Source organism: Pimephales promelas, chromosome 24, assembly GCF_988280905.1.
Source record: "Pimephales promelas chromosome 24, fPimPro1.hap1.1, whole genome shotgun sequence".
In the NCBI taxonomy this organism is placed as follows: domain Eukaryota; kingdom Metazoa; phylum Chordata; class Actinopteri; order Cypriniformes; family Leuciscidae; genus Pimephales; species Pimephales promelas.
Window position 1 is genome coordinate 4,595,001 of NC_142792.1, and position 21,957 is coordinate 4,616,957.

Below are 21,957 nucleotides of genomic sequence, written 5' to 3' on the forward strand. Positions count from 1 at the left end.
TTATTAAAATCTTAGGGATTTCAAAACTGATAAAGAATTTTACACACACTATCATTAGATGGTTGTTTGTATATTTTAGAAGGCAATCCTTACTTAGTAATCAACATGTTTGAAATATGTAATATACTATAATATTTCTATAAAAAGATGTTTAGATGTAATGTTGCTGTAAGATGTTAAAACGAGTGAGAGAATGCTTTTTTTAATCCTCCTGCTCGTCCTTTACACATCTACACACACAGTGAATGTAAAAAGGCCTGTATATATTTTCATGTAAAGCACAGTGGTTTTCAGGAGGGAAGGGCCGAGACCTCTCCCCGCTGAGAGGTGAAACTTGACTCCCAATGCAACGTACCGAACGACCTGCCCGTCCCGTACTCTGAGGCACGGAAAGTAGCCTGTCAGTGCTGGAGAAGGGCCCGCAGATAGACGTCGAGAAAATAGGGAGCCTTTTTGTCTTGCTCTTCTCTTTTTTTTTTCCTTCCCGTGGCAGACACGACGTTTGTTTTACACAGTGGCTTTTGCATCCACTAAATGCGAGTGTGTGTGCATGTCTGTGTGTATATTTGAGAGAGTGTGGAAGAGTGTGTTTTGTCAGCTCTTACAGGCACAGCTGGGACTTGTTAGGGGCCCAGGAAACTGAGGTTTGTGGAGCAGGAGGAATAGCAGGGCTAAGGGGGGCCGCCGGCCGTGACAGGCCCGTTCCGAGCCTGTCTGGCACTGACTCGCTCCTCTATACTGCGCAGACCCTTCCTAATGGATACGTACATGAGACCTCTGCGGTCAAAGTCACAACCCATTATCTGCTTCGCAGGTGAAGCCTCGTGTCTCCCGTGGTACTTATTTCTCCATTTGTAAATGAGGGTCAAGTATCTCTTCCCCCTGTTTGCCCACAGACCTCACGTAGCCTGTTAGGAAAGATTCCCCTCCGCACCCCAGCTGTCAGGTTGTATGTAAACACAAAAGCGGTAGCACTCATGGGACATTTCAGCCATCAGGCCCTCGTGCGGCCACATCTGGCTCGTTTGATGGACGTCTTGAGCGAGAGGTGGTGGAAGGGCAAAGAGGACTGGTTTTGTTGGTAATTTGAGGCCCGCCTGACCTCTCCCTGGCCTCTTTAGCACGACGCACGTCTCGGTGTGAATTGTCCGTCCATCATAATGCATTACGAATCAGATCACATAGTCTTGCATAAGGCCAAATCACACGCACAGCAGTCTGAGAGAGACGGTCAGGACCCAGAGGGGATATCATGCACTAAAAAGTGCTGCTCGGGGACTTGATGGTGAAATCCGACAGATTGCTGCGAAACAAGCCAAGGTTTAATGCGATTCATTTCGTAAACGCCCAGCCGGTGTCATTTTTTTCTTTCCTCCAGCATGTTTATAATATTGAATAATTTAAGGCTTTTTGTGTGCACGTGTGCTGCTCTGACATGCTCTAAATCCTTCTCTCCGAGCGGTCGAGAAACGCAGCTCGCTGCCGATTGCTCAACGCTAACACAAGTGCAGTGGGACACGTTAAAACCTCGGCTTTCCAGAGTTAAGCCTTTAGTCTGAAACCCGGCCCTAATTAAAGGAATAAAATAAACAGCAGAAAGGCAAATAATAACATCGTAAAGTGGTGTTATAAGAGCTGGCGCAGACCGCGCTGGTGTTGTCCAGGTCCAACCTGTTAAAAAGGGGGCAGGCGGTGGTGGGCGACCGCGCCGGGCGTTTATTGGCATCTGTAATGTGGCTGACCAGGCTGGTGCCAAGTGCTGTGTCTCCATCCTGTACCGCCCCGATCGGGCGTGCTAACGTGGTACGATTGTGTACGTCTGCCTCCCAGAATGCTCTTGGCAGTGGACTAGACTAAATCTCTTGTAAAGTGCGGGAAACGGTCCTCCACCCTCCCTGTCTTCCATTCAGCTACTAATGGTGAGTTCTGTTGTCTGAGAAGGAGCCGAGTTATTTTATTTTATTTTATTTATGTTGGTGCTGCAAGTTCCCACAAGTTAAAGGGATAGTTTACTCAAAAAGTAGTTCGTAAAAAAAAAAAAAAATGTTTGAGAAGGAGACAAGGTTTATTTTGATTTTATTTTTCTGTATGTTCCCAAAAGTTAAATGGAAAGTTTACTACAAAATAATAATTAAAAAAAATGTAATTATTTAAAAAATATCTGAGAATGAGGCTAGTTATTAAAAAATATATATATGTAAGTTCCCACAAGGTAAAAGGATAGTTTACTACAAAATTATAGAAATATAACCATTCGAAAAATTTGTTTTTTTTTGTGCTATAAGTTCCCACATTGATTTTTCTAAAAAATAAATAAATAAAAAATGATTACCTAAAATTTTTATTTATTACCTTATATGTTGTTATTATTTTTTTTCCTTTTATTACAATAAGTTCCCACTAGTTAAATGAATAGTTTACTTTAAAATAAAAAGTAAAATAAAATAAATATTCAAATATTTCCATTGTGAAAAAAATCAATTGTCCTTCAGTAGTTCTTCAAAATAACTTCATCTGTGTCCTGCAGAAGAAAGTAAGTCATGCAGGTTTGGACTAACATGAGTAAATGATGACGGCACTTTCATTTTCAGGTGAATTATCCCTTTAAGACACAATAAAGCAAAGGGGAAAAAAAATCTGAGCTATAATTACATATTTCGATTTCTTGGCATTTTTATTATTTTTTGATTTAAGAAGCCAAATTAATGCACAATGAATGAGTGCACGAGGGCGGTTCAGCAATAATATTCAACATTGCGTATTTCAAGGGAGCATTTTAAGACACTTCAAAGGTTCAGGAGTGGCGTCAAAGCAGCTCCAGACACAGCAGGCTACTGTACCTTTGGAAAATTGGCCGAAATCAAACATTTTGACAAACAATGATCCTCACAGCGGTGATTTACGGAGCAGATATAGAAACTATTTGGAAGGCCGCCGCTGCACCTCAGCAGACGTCTCAGAAGTCTGTTGCTATCCGATTCGTATCACTGAGAAAACACACTCCGGTGTTTGCCTTTGACTGGGAGCCATTAGAAGTATCAGAGCACCCATCATTGGGTCAGATAAAGGAAAGGCCTGGAAAGTGGGCTGTTATGATTTAGAGGGTGAGTTTCCCCCCTGTTGTAGAGCAGAATGCAGGCCGGCCGCTACAGGTTCTGTTTTAGGGGATCAAGGGATTGAATTGCTGGGGTGATAAAGGGCTTTTAAGTGTTTTTTGAAGCTGCTCGGCTCAGAGGTGGCTTGGCCCCGTTTATCGGGACTGCTGAGCGGAGCTGCCGTGGGTCGCTCGGTCCAAACCATCTGTTCAGCCTCACTCCGTGTCGCCACACGGGTGACATCATGACATGCGGTCTAGAGAGCGGAAAAATTCCTCCTGTCCACCGTCGGAGAGGCCGGACAGCTGTAGCTCCCTCAAAGAGGAGAGGGTGGGGAAAGAAAACAAGTGAAAGAGGGAGAGAAAAGAAGCCGTCAGCGATGGCCTGGCAGGTGTGGTGGTTTTGCTCTGTCATCACTGGTCTGATGGCTGGATCTGAAGGGGATTATGACTGTGGCTCTGGGGTTAAGCTCTCTCGACATTCTTACCAATGCTTGGTTTCCCTGATGGTTTTCCTTGTCCTTTTTGTAATCAGCTGTATAGCTTGGATGCACAACAGACTTGGATGCACAACAGCGATATTTGGTCAGATGTGCAGTTTAAAGTCGGCATGAAATCAAATTTGACAAATCTTCTTTTCTAATGTAATATTGTAGTGTTTATTATAAATGATTTATCCGTGCACTTAATTATTTTTTTAAAATTCATGTACCCTTGAAATCTTTAATCAAATACATTACCCTTCCCTCCCCCTTCGAAACGACCTCTCTCTCTGTTGTTCACGTGGAATGTCAAAAGGGTGCGGCCAGATCCGATAAAGGTGCGGCTATCGGTGCACCACCTCTCAGAGAATCGCATTCAAATTGTTTGCAACGCCTAACCTCCAACGATCCAATCAATTCCAGAAGGATGAAATCAAGCCCTGGCCTACATTTTCTTCTAATTTCAGAAGCCGTTTCACTTATACGTCACAACAAGGAAAAAATGACAATCTCAACTTCCGTTTCACGCCGACTTTAAGGAATCTCCGTACAAATGTTGTTCTTTGGAACACAAAAAGATTATATATATATATATATACTGTATATATATATATATATATACTGTATATATATAATATTCAAGGCTGTGTTTATTACTGTTGTGGCAAAGCAGAATTATTAGTAGATAAAAGTCCACATGACTTTAGAAATAATTTGGAAATTATTGTCTTACGGTAAAACCTTTTGTGCTGCTCAATATTTTTGTGGGAGAAATTGATGAATAGAAAGTTGAAAATAACAGCATTCATTTAAAAAAAAATAAAGCTTTTGTGATGTCCGTTACTTCTGATCAATATAATCCATCCTTTCCTCGCTGTATAAAAGTATTAATTTAGTCTTACTGTACCCGGACTTTTGAATGAACCTTTGAACAAATAATAAAATATAATGCAATTTATATAGAGATAAAGCAACAGCTTCTATATTTGAAGCTTCAGTTTTGAACTTTTAGTTTAAAAACGAGTATATGTAACTGTCTATTTTAATTGATATCCAGTATACTGTGACTGAGATACAGAAAGCCCCATCATTTTATCTCTACATGCAGAGGAAAAATGGCTCTTTCAACTGGGTTTATTTAATGTGCAGCGTGTGTATATATGTATAAAATACGTAAAGGCTTTTAAGTGCCCGTTTATGACAGGCAGGTTAATGAGGCTGAGGAGAAGATAGGAGCAGGGTGGTCTTGGACTGAGAGGCAAATTAAACTCATTGAGAGTGAAGATCTGAAAGATTTCTAGTGAAACGACCAACCCGGATGCAGTGCTGCGTGGGCACAAAGAAGTGTCTGACGTCGGCAGGAACATCACTGGCCCCTGCGGAGCCGCTGTATCCATTCTGTCAAGCGTGAAGTTGATCAGGATTTCAGGTAGTTCATGTTTATGGAGCTGAAATTGTCTTTTGGGTCTCGGTACATGTAGCTGTGGGTCTCGAGCTGTTTTATTGCATTCAGTGTGGTGTGGTGTGGTGTTGGTAATTGGGATGTGGCCAGTGGGGGTTGAGCGTACTTCATTTTGGTCTGTGGTAGCCACACTCTATACACCCCTCCTGTCTTTGTCGATCCAATAAATGGCCCCATTTATGAAACCACCTTTTCATCCATCCACCATATGACGTAACCAGACCCTTAAACTAGCTTCCCGCCAACAGGCTTTGGTCTGATAGGTCTTTTTTTATCTACGAGAACGGAAAAAACGTGCCCTGTCTGTGCTGTGGTACGACCAAGCTGAATGTGTGTGCGCGTGTGTTATATAGATGACCACACACGACTCCATGGTTCCTGGGTTCCCCACAGGCGGAGTTGTCCTGCCAGCCCTGTTTGTGGAGAAACTTTTGGAAAACAATCTTCAGTCGTAGGCCCAGACCACCTTGTCCCCGGACGTAGACCTGAGAAACTGACGGTGCCATTTGTCTGAAGTAGGTGAGATTTACAGTGACTGACCTCGAGATGAACGTTTCCTTGCTTGGAAACCCGGGACGCTGAGTGGCGATATCTGTCGCTACAGTTTATGGCAGATGGGATGAGTTTAAAGATAGTGGAAGGCATAAAGAGTAACTTTACACTGACAGTAAAAAAAATCGAAAAAATAACCTGCAGGGAATTCGGGTTCTGGGAGCGGTTCTTGTTAAACTGTTTATCGTTTTAATTTTCACTACAGTGTATGTATATTTTTTTATTATTATTTATTCATTTTTGGTACTTTTAAGCATTATTTATTTTAGACTTATTTGTTGGCCAGTTGTGGTCTGTGCAATATTAAATATTAAAATTTCTATTGAATTGTATAGGTGTCTCTCACACTGTCCCACAGCAACATTACGATAGTGTAGATTAGTGTACAATGTTTTATAATAATAATAATTAATTCCATAGTGTCCATTTCATTAATTTAACATATTTAATATTGGGTGCATCCAAGTTATTTGACATAGGCCTATTTGAACTTTTTTTTTTTTTTTTAAGTAACGCAATAGTTACTTTCCCTGGTAACTTTTATAATGATTTAATTCAGTTTCTAACTGAATGCCCAACACAGGTCGTAACCGAGAGCACAGGCTATTGATATGAAAATGCCATGTATTACTACTTTTACCCCGGTAATTTGCCTGCAGATCTATAACAAATATGTCACGGCACCCGTCTACGAAGAGACAGGGGTAAAATCAGTCATCTGGTGTTGGCCTGTGGGTTTTAGGACTCTACTGGTGCACGGGTCAGGCCCATCATGTCTGAGCAGAAATCTCTCACCACAGAGAGGCTTCACTGCACGATAATTCATAAATGTTGTCACGGTCACATTAGTCACAACGAAATACCATAAACTGTCCAGAAGCTGCAGAACATATCTGGGTAATCCACACTTGCGTTGTAGACATGTCGCGAGGGAGAACATGGAGTATGTCTTGAAGCTGCGCTGACTGTCCTGTTGCAGTGAGAGCTGGGCTTTAGGGCTGTATGTCACATTGACGGGCGTAATCCCTCGTTTGGTGTCCAGTGGAAAGCCTCCGTGTTCCCGCGTCCCTCGGCTCTCGGTCTCTCCTGCTTAGCCTGAGCGCATCTTTCTCCCCTGATTCCATCCGCTTTAATGCTTTCCGCAGGTGCCACTCCTTGACGAGCTTCATTTCCCAGAAAGCGAGCTCTGCCCTCCTCCCTGGTTTTGTTTAGAGGCCCCAGCTGTGCTGCTCACCGCAACTTTCCCCGCGTTTCCCAGGTAACAGGGGTTTTGAGTGCGAGCCGGGCGGTCTGCGGAGAGGTGCATTTTTCCGGTCACGCTCTGTGTAGCGTGTCTGAAGTGGTCATGGCTTGACCGGCTTTTCCCATCTTCCACCACCTGCTCTGGCTGTCCGTCGAGTCCACCGCCGCCGCATCACTGTGCGTGTCTATCTGTCTATCTTACTGCTCTAGTCTGCTTTTGTTTGTTAAACTCTCTTCCTGGCACAAGGATTTTGTGTATAAAGTTTGTGAGAGTAAATACAGGATGCTGTGAAGTACAGTATGTTTACTTCACCCTATTCCACACCCCCTCCTCCTGTGGTTCAAGGGTGTACAGTACAGAAAGTGTTCCCATATTTATTTATATACACACTCACACACATATTTATATTTATTTCTATATATATATATACACACACACACACACACACATATATATATATATATATATATATATTGTGTTATTTTAATTTTAAAAGTTATTTTAATATCATGTTATTTGTGAAACCATGTTGTTGGACATTCACCATGTTAATAAAATGCTATTTGGACACTATAACATGGTGAAATATATTTTTTATTTTATTGTTTATTTATTTTATAGCATTATTTTATACCATTATTAAATAATATCTTGATATTAAACTTTTTTTTCTTTTTTTATGATATACAGTATATATTCCCATAATGGTTTCAATGTCATTGTCAAGTTTATTTGTATAGCACTACTAACTACAACACCAGTTGTCCAGTGTGCTTCACATCAAATACAAAAGACACAATCAGCTGACTGGCGATCACATTATAAAATGTTTCTAAATACAAATGTGAACAATTAATCCTGTCTAGATATCAGTATCTGCATCACCCATTTTATTTATTTATTTTTTTAAATTAATTTGAATTTATTAATTTATTAATAATTTATTTGAATCAATTAATTAATTTATTTATAATTATTTTTATTTGAATTAATATAATTTAATTTCTTTTTTATTTTATCAACATTAATTTGATGCCATTTTATTTCATTTCATTTTTGTGTAAAATGAGTCCTTGTTTAATTTGAAATATAAATGGTATATCTGCTTCAATGCGTTTACTTTGTCAACGTTAGAAATGCACTAACATATAGATGACCTCAGACCTAACACACACAAACTCTAATTTTGATTGCATGGGATCTTTAAGAAAATGTTTATGAAATCTGAAATTTATAGACCATGATGGTAAATTCCATAAACTGACATCAACCCTGCGCAAAGTTCAGCAAGAGTTACGTTCTCCTCTTAGGGTTTGGAGATTACTTTGCTCTCCCTCTCCAGCTGATGTGATCCAGATGGCTGGGTGCTGTCAGTCCAGGCGTGTGTATGTTCCCCAGAGGAGGCTGTGTGTGTGTGTGTGTGTGTGTGTGTGTGTGTGTGTGTGTGTGTGTGTGTGTGTGTGTGTGTGTGTGTGTGTGTGTTTGGTTCAGGGATGTGCTGGCCACTCTTTCGGTGTGCTGCTATCAGCACTAATTACAGTCGGCCTGTCAGCCTTCAGAACAGCCGATAAGAGCAGGGGTGCTATAGAGGAGAAGAGGTCAACACACAGCGCATCTCATTTACACATCTTTTTTTTATTAAATTATAGTGATAGAACTTTACATTTATTAATTTGATAAGCCTGACAATATTTCGAGATCAATATGCATTGATAAACATCACAATGAGGGAGGTTAAATTATTTATATTTACTTTCTAATTTATGTTTTATTTCAGATTTTGGTTCCCAGATATTCACTAGTGGACTTTATTTCACACAGTGTTGTGTTTTTGTGTACCTATATTATTTTATTTATCATTTTAGACTTGCCAGGCTTGATTTCAGTAGTACATTGCAAACAACACTATTCATTAAATAATAAAACACTGATGTCAAAGCTGATATCGTGGCTTTATATATGATCAGACACTTGCATGTGTCATTATTATATTAAGCTCAAATGTAGTTACAAGGTTTTAGACTGGAGAATCGTGAAGAATTTCGGTCAATTTCCGCAATCCACTTCCTAATCTTTTTTCGCCATTGTGAAAGGGAGAATTTCTCATTAACATTCTCCAAAAAAACACACATATCAGTGATAAAGATGCTCATTTAAAAGAGCTTGTATTATTCCACTCCCCCTACTGACACACACAGGCTTGTTCCCCAATGATCTTTACTCTGACTGCAGGCTTTTAAATTCACATTTGATGTCTAGGAAGCCCTTGTGCCAGATATGATTCAGCATGTGTTTCCAGGTGTCTCGCGTGTTCCAGTTTTGTCTCTTGTGAATTCACTCGCAGTCACTCAAGCGCTGCTATTCTGTATAATACAAGATTAATACAACTATTACTGTGTTCAGGAAGTACAAAACCCATATTTTCAGATTGCTTACACAACGTAATTTATAGCTTTTGGTGAGTCAATATTAGCTTTAAAGGCGCAAAGCTGTAGATTTTTCTTTAATGTTTCATAGTGTCCATCCAGATAGGATGTTCAACACAGGCGTCATCTATAACTCTGTTTTAACCAGTGCTCCGGTACCGACTACTCTATCTCTCCTTTTTTAGGCTCTTAAAAGCAGTTGCTGAAGCTCCTCTGTGCCCCGTGGTGGCAATGAACAGTGAACGGACTCCATATTTCTCCCCACGTCTCCTCCATGACACACACATGCACCGAATGCAGATCTGGCACCATTTTTCTCTCTTTCCCACATCACACACACACACACACACACACATCCCTGGAAAAAGGGTCTAGAAAAGCCGGGCTGTGGCTCCGGGCCAGGGAATGATGGAGAGTTAGGGTTATTTTTATTTTTTTAATGTGCTGGGACTCCTCCAACACTCAGTTTGTTTAACGCGGCTGGCCTGTATTTTATTTTTATGTGCTAGATCAGGCAGTATCAGGTAGGACTTAGTACTGATGGATTCTGCTGATAACGTTCTCTGAACTCTTCCCTCCCTGCTAATGGTGTCCTCTAAATTCCTCTCCTTCAAATCAGCGGCCCACAAATATTGAAGTGTTAAAGAAATGGACATTTAAGATATTGCATAGATATGAGTCTGTGAAATGCGGGGGAAAAAGGGAGATTTTTGCGCTAAAGTCAGCCCTGTGATTTTGGGTTTTGTCTTCTTTCCATCCATCCATCCATCCATCCATCCATCCATCCACCCACCCACCCACCCACCTACCTACCTACCTACCTACCTTTACTTTACATAAATATCTTTCTAGCCATCAATCCATCCATCCATGGGTCTTTTCATTCAACCATCCATCCACCCATTATCCATTCATTCATATATCTCTTCCATCCATCCATCCATCCATTCATATATCTCTTTATCAATCCGCCCATCCAATCATTCATTCATCCATCCAATGTTCATTTGTCCATCCATCCACCTACCTATACAGATATATCTCTCTGGCCATCTATCCATTCACCTTTCTTTAGCCATCTGTTCATTTATCCCTCAATTATCCAATCATATCTCTCTGTCTGTCTGTCCATCCATCTCCTCTATCTGTCCATCTATTGATATATCTTTCCACCTGACCGCCTCTCTATCTATCCTTCTCACACTCTAAAAAATGCTGGGTTGTATTAACCCAATGTTGGGTAAAATATGAACAAACCCAGCCATTGGGTTAAAAATGTAATTTAAAAATGTAACCCAATGGCTGGGTTTGTCCATATTTTACCCAAAATTGGGTTAAAACAACCCAGCATTTTTTAGAGTGTATATCTCAAGGATTATTATGTCTCTCCATCCACATATCCCTTCATAAATTGCTCCAACCATCCTTCAATTAAATTCTTTTTCACAGACTTGTTTTGAGGTAAAAATATAAGGTAAAATATCACAATATTTCGAAATGTCAATTTTCCCATCCATTCATCTGTCCGTCCCCACAGTATTTTGTCCAAACTTTGCTTCACATTTCTACTCTTTGTGTTTCCAAGAAGCTTATCTCCTCCAGAATGGTTATGGTTGAGGCAAACATTAAAATTTCAAGCGCTGAAAGTAGCCCAACCTCAGATCTGCTTTCGTTTAACATTCCTCCCTCATTTTGCCATCATTTACGTCGGCCCGTCGTCATACGGTAGGAATGGCAGTGATAAGTCATGTTTAGAACCCGCCATCCCGGTCATTCCAGGCATTCTGTGCAGTGTTCCCCGCTCCGGTGGCTTAACCGGCACACTGCGTCCCCGTCAAAAACAGGCATAAATCTCCCCACCACCTTGCCTATTCATTATCTCTCCATTGGCTTACACACCCATAGAAACACCAAACCGATAGAGAACAGAGGGAGGTGGCTTTTTTTAGGCATGCTGGAGCACTTCTGAGAAGAAGCTGAAAAGAATGCAGAGTCCAGAGAGAGGAAATTGAGTGTTGAGGGCGGTGATGAGAGATGTTGATTGATGGGCCGCTTCCCCTCTCTTCGATTGGCTTTGTCGTGAGAAAAGGTGATTGGCCACTTGACCTCTTAGTGATCAATATGGTCTCTTCCCTATCTCCCTCAGAACAAATGTGTGGGGCCCATTGTGTCTCTGTGCTTCTGATAAGAGGCTTTGTCTTCTTTTAGTACAGGAACACAAGCTCTACTACCTCCATTGGAGGTTACCTTCTAAGGCACTATCTTAACACAAATGAAAACAGTATGTTTGGATCACCTTACATAGTCAGACATGCCATGTGCCACACAAATAAAGCATTGTTGGAGATTTACCTGCTACAACTTAAAAAAGATGATACTACAGAGATTTTAACAATTTTTAACCATAATGGATCTATCCGTTTAACCACCATTTTTATCAATATTTGTAGGCAAATAGTAAGGATTGGGGGAGAAAATTAAAATGTTTAAAATTTTGATAATATATAAATCTTTACATAAAATTTTTCAATTTCTTTAATAATTTAATTTAGTCTCTCTCTCTCTCTCTCTCTCTCTCTCTCTCTCTTTAGTTACACTGTCACATGATCCTTCAGAAATCATTCTAAAATCAATCATATCGATTTTGAGCTTTAAAATATACTGTATCTTCTTATTACTAATGTTGAATATCTTTACTGACACTTTTTAACAATTTAATTCATCCACTTTTACCCAAATAAAAGTATTAATTTCTCTCCCAGGCTTCTTCTCTTCCCGTGGACACTCGTGATATCAACACACCCAGCATATAAGAAAGATTAGATCGCAGAGGATCCTTGTTAAAAGATTAATCTAAATGGTAAATGTGGGAAAATATGCGAGACAGAAGAATTCAGATTCGGTTTTCTCTTCTGCTTTAGATTTCCATCTATCTCTCTCTTTTCATGAAATGTGGGATTGAAAATGCATGTTATCATGACCCGAATATCGCGTGTGTGAGCGTGTTCACATGGACATTCGAACATTCTCATCCATCATTTCAGACTCCTTATCCTCAATATCCCAGTGCAGATCCTTCCACTTCCTGTTGTTTGCCTCTCCTCATGCCGCCCTCCCTGGGTTTCTCTTTTCACCTCATCTTTCCCTTTGATTTTTTTTTTTAGCCAGTGCCGTCCTCATGTATTTTGGCAGGGCAGATAGAGAAGGGCTCATCGGGACCAGGCAGGGAGGTTATGGAGCTGAAGGGGAAGTTCCTTTTTGCCCAAAGTAAACTGACTCACCTCGGGGGCAGCTGCTGCCTGTGGTCTGATCCTGACCATAATGAGCACGGCTAGTCAGGAGGTCAGTGTATTAAAAGGCATTTCTGACAGGACATGTTAGTGCTCAGAAGCCTCCTGGAACATCACCAGCTTTCATTTTATTAGTTTGCGCCAGGACATGGTGGGTTTTTACAGACCTGGGTGGCCAGTGTGTTTGTGGGATACATCACATCTTCATTGCTTTTGATGGTCAAAATGACAGAATTAAGAGTTAAATGCCAACCCTTGGGCATCACACAGTGTGTGTGTGTGTGTGTGTGTGTGTGTGTGTGTGTGTGTGTGTGTGTGTGTGTGTGTGTGTGTGTATACGCTTCTGTCAGGTACATAGGCTTCTTTCTAGCGCTGTGATGTCACTCTGGATAGAATCAGGTCAGCCAGTTCCTCCAAGGAACCAAAGAGAACACAACGAAACAGACAGAAAAAAAAGAAAGGTTTTGCCAGCGATTGGAAAACTGATAAGAGAAAAATCTTATTCTCAGGAAGCCTGTGATTAAAATAGAAGATCAGAGAGGAGCTGCAAAACTAGTGTGTTGTATTTTCAGATTCCTGACACAATTATGTTGGCCAAATTTGTGGTGCATGCATCTTTTACAGAGTAGGCAACTTACAGTAGTGGGGGATTAGAGGAAGAGTTCACTTTTAAAAAAAAACTTTTGCTGATAATTTACTCACCCCCATGTCATCCAAGATGTCCATGTCATTCTTTCTTCAGTCGAAAAAGAAATTAAGGTTTTTGAGGAAAAACTTTCCAGGATTTTTCTCCATATAATGCACTTTACTGGTAACCAAACGGTTCAAGGTCCAAAAGACAGTTTCAGTGCAAACTGTTCAAAGGGCTTTAAACGATTCCAGACGATGAATAAGGGTCTTATCTAGCAAAACGGCCGCTCATTTAAAAAAAACAACAACAAAAAAAAACGTTTTATAAGCTCAAATGGTCGCCTTGCTCTGTTCTATGATGCGTGTTCGTGACTCTCCTGTTCAAACTCGTTCAATAAAATGAATAAATCTTTTTTGTGTCATTTGGTTCATTCAACGAACGAAATGAATGAATTGACTCGGAAAACGATATGTTCATTTTAGGGCTGTGCAAAAATTAATTGCGATTAATCGCATCCAAAATAAAAGTCTTGTGTTTGCATAATATATTTGTGTGTGCTGTATAGAATTATTTTGTATATATAAATACACACACATGCATGTATATATTTAAGAAAATGTGTTATTCATATATAAAATATTTATATTTATATAATATAGATTATGTATTTATAGATGTATACAGAATTTAAGCGCAAATAATTCTTAAATATATACATGCATGCATAGGTATTTATATATACAAAATAATTATATACAGCGCACACAAATATATTATGTAAACACAGACTTTTATTTTGGATGCGATTAATCGCAATTAACTTTTGCACAGCCCTAGTTCATTTTGATGAACGAGTTCGAACAGGAGAGTCTAGAATGAAATCTAGCAATGACAAGATTTATCTTGAACACTGTCATGGAAACTAGCATGTATAAACCTTAATTAAACAATGTAATAATCAATTAAAAAGCAATTTTATTTAGTTTAATATTACACTCTACTCACGGATGGATGGGTGATTCAGTGGCGGGAGCCATCTTTTGGCGAGACGCAGGAATTAATTTGGCGTGGTACTCACATAGTGCCTTATGGGTATTGCGGTGAGCATACATTGGTTTTAAGCTTGTTTCTGTGGTGCATTATGGGATTGAATGCGTGAACTCTATAACATCCACTGTGATTTCGGACACCACTACATTTGGCTGTCCCCTCTTATAGTGCCCTACTTAGTGATTTTGAACACAGACCACTTGTCCAGTTCATGTTAAAAATTCTGTTTTTATGTTGTACAGAGTTGATGCCTACATAGAGTTTTCCAAATTAATCCCTTATGAGGTTCTTTTTCACTTACCATGCTACCGTAGAAGGTAACCATCTAGACAGACAGTAGCGAATGAGGCAGCTCACTAAGTTTTGGAACGGTTCCAATGAGTTTCTGTGAATTAGAGGTCATACAGAAAATGAGAGGGAGGAAAAGAAAGAGAGGCAAAGGGAAGATGATTTGACACACACTTCACCACTGATACTCTAGCACACGTGGCTAACGCCAACCCAGACATTTTCCAGTCTGCTGCCTGTATTCTTCAGTACACTAAAGACTTTGACCATCTCGGCTGCCGGGAAAGACGGTCACCCTCCCTCTCACGCTGTTACCGCATGTTTAACCTAACAGGGCTCACTCCCTGAAACAACTGCACTTGACTGATGGCCAGTCGTAGAATTAATTATTTGTGGTGCTTGCTATCACATAAATGGAGTAATGACTGCTGAAAATTCAATAAAGCGCAGTACTACTGATGTATTGCGGTCATGGGTGTGTATTTATAGAGTAATTTGCAACGTGGCTCAATCTGTCTATGTGTTTTAAGGTGTATTTGTCAACACCGTCGTGTTCAAAGATGTCTGAATACTAATTGTGTGTTGTCTCCTCCAAACAGGCAGGAGGCGCTGTTGGCAGCCATCAGCGAGAAGGACGCCAACATCGCTCTTCTAGAGCTGTCGTCCTCGAAGAAGAAGAAGACTCAAGATGAAGTGGCTTTGCTGAAGAGGGAGAAAGACCGATTGGTGCATCAGCTGAAACAGCAGGTGAGAACAACCAACAGGCTGGACGTCTACACCCCAGACCATGGCACGAGGCAAAACCATAGACTGAAATGAACACAGACCTCAGTCCTCCTAGTTTCCTAGTGGAGTTCTTCAACCTCACCCACAGGAATTACATTGGTGTAGCTCAACCAGACATTCGTCAGCCCCACATCAAAGGGACAATTTCCACTTTATAGCTCAAGTAACAAACATTTTTGTTTCACCGACGAATTGTGTTTTAGCCTAAATAAGAGCTTTGCTTTTCATCGTTTGAACTTCCTTCCAGGCTCTCATTGTGTTTTACTGTAAAAACGGTTTTTATGCATTTTTACAAACTTAAGATAATTGAAAGCATGCCACAGATGCTGTCCATAGACGTTAGGTTGACATTAACCCGGAATATAATCTTAAGAGGGGCGTGATTGCACAGAAATATAAGATATCCTGATGATGTGTTCATAGTACCGCTGACCTTGCTGTCGTAGTCCTGCTTAGCAGTTCAAGGCTAAAGAACATGTTTTAGAGGAATTAAACCAAGACACGTTGGGAACGAGATGCAAACAGGCTACAGATGTGTGGCCGCAGACCCATCAAGAATGGCAATTTTAAGATTATTTGACTCCACCTCCAGGTTCCCACAAACCACCTGCAAATGCATGCACACTATTGCTCAAACACACACTACTAGTCGAGTTCGCGATATAAACCAGCCGCATGCGTGTATACAAAACCCAGCGGCCACAGAAAAACAAACCAACACACACATCCTCACTTTAGCTCATTCATGTTCACGGGCACACCCCTCCCTCGCCGTTTCTCTGAATGACAGGCTATCAGCGCATTGCATAGCAGAAGCATTCCACAGGAAATGGGTGTCAGTAGTGCAGATAGCTGTGGGGCTCAGCTCTCACCCACAGGCCTGAGATCAGGAGGGCAGCCCGCGCCCCCCTCCAGCTCACTGTCAATCACAGCGGGGGGGAATCTGGTTAAGAGCCGGTCAGAGGCCGGTTGCTCTCCTGACATGCTAATAGTTCAGGTCAGTGGTAAAGGTTACACGCGGTGGTCCTAAATCAGGTCTTTTCGGGCAGTTTTACTTCTGGGTCAAAGTTAGGAGTGAACATAGGAAGGGTTAAGTACCCTCAGTTCGCCTGTCCCTCTCGGATATGTTTTTCCGCTTTTAATTCACAGCAGAAAGAAACCTTTCAAGCAGCCGTTTGGCATTAATTGTCATTTATAGTCATTTAGATGCGAAAATGGATAACAAGCCTGAAGGTGTTTGACGTGGCCCATGGTAAGGGTGAGTGCTGTATACGGTTGCAGCCTCTGGATTAGGAGGATTTGAGTGACAGGGGATGAGTCTGACATAGTGGTACATAAATGGAGTGTTTTTCTTTTTCTTTTCTTTTTTAAGAGACAGATGTGCGTAAAGATGTAGGGCAGATAATGGTTCAGAGGAGAGAAAATTCCTGGTTATACATGTCAAGTCTTGTTAAAAAAAAAGAAAGAATAATGTCAAAAGTGTGGCCTTACACCGTGTCATAACCAACTGCAGTATGATAGTGTCAAATGGTGCAGAAAATACAATAATCTAAATAAACTGCTTCCATCTTGCTTTGTTTGCTAACCAGTCTTGGAATTTTATTTATTTATTTTTTTCAAACCAATATTGGGTCTCCTAAAAATGCATTTTGTTGTGTCTCTACAGACTATTACTCATTAACATTACCACTATGCAAAATAATAATAAATACACATAAATTAGTTCAGCATGTTGGTTTCGGACACATTCTCCGGTCTCGACCATCGACAAACGTGTAACTTGCAGATTTTTGACGCATTATATTGGGAAATCACAGTCAAACTGGTCCAATATATATTAAATATCAAATGTTTTTCAGAGTAGTTATTAAATATCGTGTATTTTGTGTAAATTGTCATGAGCGAGAACTGACTTCGATGAAACTCATCGAGCCACACTTGGACCGTTTGTGTGCATTTTAGTGAAGATACTTCATCCAATCTCATGGCTTCTCAGTTGCACTAGAGCAGATTTGGATGTACTCAGTGTGTGATAAATGGAGCCCGTCATCTTGTTTAAATGATATTTTCAAGACGACGAGCAGATGGGATCATTTGATGTCTAACAAAATGCTGCACGATCAACAGCCGTTACTGTGATCCAGAGATTTAAAGTGAAGGAAATTAACTAGTATGAGACCACAAAAAATGGTAAGAAAGAGAGAGGCGAAAGAAGACATCCTGTATCTGTTTTTGTTGTGGGATACATCACTCTTCATGATATATGCATTTCAGAGGAACATGAACCCTCTTTGTTCTTTTTCCGTTTAGTTTTGTTCTTTTTCTTCTCTGGTCTCCGTCTGTGTGTCTGTCAGCCTGCGTGATGATGACGGTGTAAAAATAGAGCTGATGCCTGTTGAGTGTCTTTTGAAGCCCCGTTGTAGTGAAATGTTCTCTCCATCGCATCTTCCTCGTCCATTAATCTCCACTGCGCGCCGTGACATCGCCCGGCTCTGATGTGCTGTCCAAGTTTTATTAGCAGACTTGAGAGAGTGGAACGGCGTGTCGCTGTTGAGCGCAGGAGTTGGTTTTTAAAAATGGTCCTGTGCAAATTTGCAGCCCGCAGATTAAACGGCAGAGTGGGAACTGCTCCCCGCTGCCATCACATGGATCATTGATGTCACAATTAGCTGTGGAGGGACAGTGGTTTATACTGGAGAGATCAGAACTGTTTTTTACTACACATGTACAATTTCCCTGCTAGTATAGGAAAACAGACCAGGAATATTGATGACAAATCCTAAAATTTTGTTGAATCAAATGCTTTCTGAAATATGACGGAAAGAAAGCTTTTTGTGTGTGTGTGTGTATATATAAATATAAATATATACAGTATATATATATATATATATACTAGTGCTGTTGATTTAACATGTTAATTTAATTAATTCTTTATCGGAAAAAATAATGTGTTTAGATTATAAACGCAGTAAACTGAGGCTTCCAATGGTGTGAGGACCCTCTTGGAATTGCTGTTTTTCATCTTACATTTCATACAGTTGATTGGTGATGACCAATGATGGTGATGACCAAGTGAGTAATGCAGTTAGAATGCCCTAAAATTCAGGATATTGGTGCAAAAATTCCCCTGTATATGAGTGTTGAGTATTGCTTGTTTGATATATTTAAGCAATATCACATGAGTGCTGTTTTTGTTCCGAATGGTGCTAATGTGAATAAAGAAGTTATATTTCTGACACAATATTGTGTCTGCGCTCAATTTTACCAACGAAAATATTACCTGTAAAGTCAGAGCATTGTTTTGTTTCTGAATATATCCGTGTTTTGAGCAAATCAAGCGTGTCAACCAAAGATTCGATAACTCATTCATAAAGAGAGCCATTTACAGTATTTCATTCCTGAACGAATCAAATGAATGACTCAATGACTTACTCATTTAAATCTGACATTTCCCACCACCTACGGGCAGTTTTAAAAAAAAATTATTTCAAATTTTCATATTAATAAAAAAGGTATGGTTCACCCTCATAGCGTTGAAGCCTACAGTAAAGGTTTTTGTGTAAATCTTATTAAAGCTTCTTTTTTTAATGTCTATTTGATGCTTTTCTGATTTAACACAACAATGACTTTAAATTATCTTTCAGGGGTAATTTCTCTTCCAAATTTGATATGCATTTAATTTTAAATTGATTTGATTCATTAATCTCCACTTAATTGCGTAATTCATTAGATTAAATTGTGTAATTGATTAATTGTGTAATTCATTGTTCATAGTGAATAAATATTGCCGAATTGTGCATCCCACATGCGCACCATATTCAGCCATATTCATATATAGCACTTATTTTTTGTAGGTTATACAAGATGGTGCTTTGTGCAAAAATAAACGTTTAAAACAGTATGCATGCTACATCGTTGGCACATGATCTCATAACATTGTATAAATACAGCAAGTTGCATCCAGTTATCATATTGGAGATAAAAGGTAAATGTAATCCAGTTTTGTGAGACTTTTAATTGATTCATCATAGTAGAAATTGGAGATCAGGTCAAACATTTCATGTTGTGCGCTGCACGTGTAGCTAATTTATTAGTAGACCATTTATACAGGACATTTGCATACTGTGCACAGTATCCAGAAATATTGCATGTTTTTAGCACAAGAACCGCAGCCGACGTGAACCAAAGCCTCCAGCGCAGGTCATCTGAGCTCCACGCACACCCAGTCTCGCCTTTCTAAAAGCAGTGCTGGCTCTGAACCGGCAGAAAACACTCCCACCTGCACGAGGCGTCCAAAAAATGATTTGATAAGTAATAAAATTTATCTTCCTTGCCCCTGCACGGTCTGAAGAGGCTGCATTAATCCACGCCATTATCGTGGAGCATGATTCAGACCATTAATCATCTCGCCGCTCATATTTGAAATCTTTACGACAGCTCAGCGGCTGCGAGAGTTTCTCTGCGTTCACAGTGAGCTCTCTGTGCGCTGTGGAAAGGTGTAGAATGGTTAGTGTGGTCACCGCCTCCAAACCCAAGCCTCCTCCTCCATCATAATTCTCAGACTCCTGAAGGATCTCAGCAGAGACTTCCTGTCTTTTCCCCTGTTAACTGTATGTCAGCGGACATGCATGTGTGCGAGCGTGTATTTGGGGTGTTATGGAAAGACTGGACTATGTTAGGTGGTCAGTAGTCGATAGCAATATAGTAAATTGCATGATTCTTGATATCGGTGCCCAAGTAAAAAGTAATATGCTTCTGAACACACTCCTGTAATTGAATCCTGTGTGGTGTATCCATATGGTTGCATACGTTCCTTTTCCTACCTTAAAGAAAAACAACAGTTTAATGTATTTTTAGAAATAGAAGGATGGTCTTCGACGTAGCCATATGTTGTTTTTTAGTCACATGACTTTGAGACTACTTTTCCTGGACTCGCCCCTTAAAGTTATTTAAATGTTGTTCACAGATCAGCTTTATCTAACAGACTTACAGAAAACCATGACAATGCTGTGGCTGTACAATAGAACTGCACTTTTTCCAATAAGATGTGCTTTTTTAGGTACTGCCATTCAATTATATTAAGATATTTATTTATTTGGATCTACCGTGATATATTTGTTTTTATGCATAAATAACACATTTATGGTTTGTATTTTTTCTTAATGGAAACTCAGTCAAGAGTAGCTGTTCCAAATACAGGGTTGCAGTAGACTGTTGATATTAATAACTCATCAAGATTACGACTGAGATGTGCATTTGATTCACGTAAGCGTTTAATGTACAATAAAAAATGTATTCTAATACTTCTGACATCCCTGCTTGTAGACGCAGGTTAGGGTTTGAGTCAGCAATGCACTCTGATTGTAAGCATCTCGTGTGTTGTGTGTGTGTGTGTGAGTTTGCGGCGACCCTGCTCTCCTCCTCTTTGGAGATGAGGATATCGAGTTTGTGTAATGAAGTGTAGCTGAGCTGACATGGTGCCTCTTTCAGAGAGAGAGAGATGACGTTGATCAAGTGAATGTGTATTTTAGTCCCTCTTCAGAGATGGAAGACGTGCCAAAGTGTCCGACTCACCCGTTCCCTCCGTAGAGCCCGGTCCATGTTAGAAAATCACGACCTACAGGGGCAAGTGATATTTATCCTGACAATTTTGGTGAGCTTCATTACTCTTTTTTTTGTGCTTTCCAAGGACTAGAGTTGCAGTTTTGGTCTTTTGTTCATTTGTAACCAATGTATCTCATGACTAACCCCATCCGCTTCTTAAGGAGATGACCCGGAGTGATTCAGACCAATTACAGTTTGCTGGTCCTCTGGGACGGTGTTAAAAAGTCTGGTTGCAGTTCTGTGACCACAGATTGAGTGTTAGTGTTAGTTCCCACAAGTCCTGGAATGGCGTTGGTAATTCCATCCCCTCGCAAACTGCAAATTTGGGTCGATGTGTATTTCTCCCATTACCTGCTATGGTGCCTTCACGAGGCCTCGCCGGAGTCGCTGTCCTCGCATGGCTTCGGGCGATGACGGGCATCGGGATTCAGTAAAGGGCTCCGGGCCTGCAGTTCTCAGTAGAGCCGTGGTTTTGGGCACCCCTCAGAGGAATAAAAACGTTTTGTCTTGGCGCTACCGACGAATAAACTTAAAATGCAAAAGCGGGAAAGCCACTGTGTGCATGTGAGGCTGCCGTCTGTGTTGAAAACGTACCTTTATTGGGTTCAAAACGCTGTTTTTTTGTTGCAAAGGCTGAGCTGTAGGCGCCTCACGTCCCAAAGTGATCACAGTGCTTAAATTAGAGCGTCCTGCAGCCAATAACAGGGGCAAGAAATCCCGAAAAAAAAGACAACATCAAGCATTCGATTCATTGCATGATCTTGTTTGGCTGAAGGTCTTACAGACCTCGGAGATCCCGTGCCGAGGGGGCCGTGCGAATGGAGGTCCATCCGCGCTGGATTTGTCTTGGATCTGATGCAGCTCTCGCTGCTCGTTTAGGAAAAAAGAGTCGCTGTGTTTTCGGAACATGAGACCTCAAAACACAAGCCGCTAAATTGCTGTTTGAATAAGGCCTGTGGGTGTCCAGCTCGTCCAACGTGTGACGTTGCGGAGGAGAGGAAATGGAGATTTTCCACTGCATCTCCGATTGTGGAGAACATTTTACGATG

At 40.5% G+C, this 21,957-nt stretch overlaps 1 protein-coding gene across 15 annotated transcripts in view; it reads left to right on the forward strand.

Annotated features, from left to right (window-relative positions):
- erc1b (ELKS/RAB6-interacting/CAST family member 1b) overlaps positions 1 to 21,957 on the forward strand; it is a 184,032-nt gene that overhangs the window by 118,725 nt on the left and 43,350 nt on the right. For all 15 annotated transcript variants that reach the window (XM_039667657.2, XM_039667650.2, XM_089127191.1 and 12 more), the window contains one exon: positions 15,118 to 15,265. In XM_039667657.2, the coding sequence (XP_039523591.2) occupies positions 15,118 to 15,265 (148 nt within the window). The remainder of the gene's footprint in view (positions 1 to 15,117; positions 15,266 to 21,957) is intronic.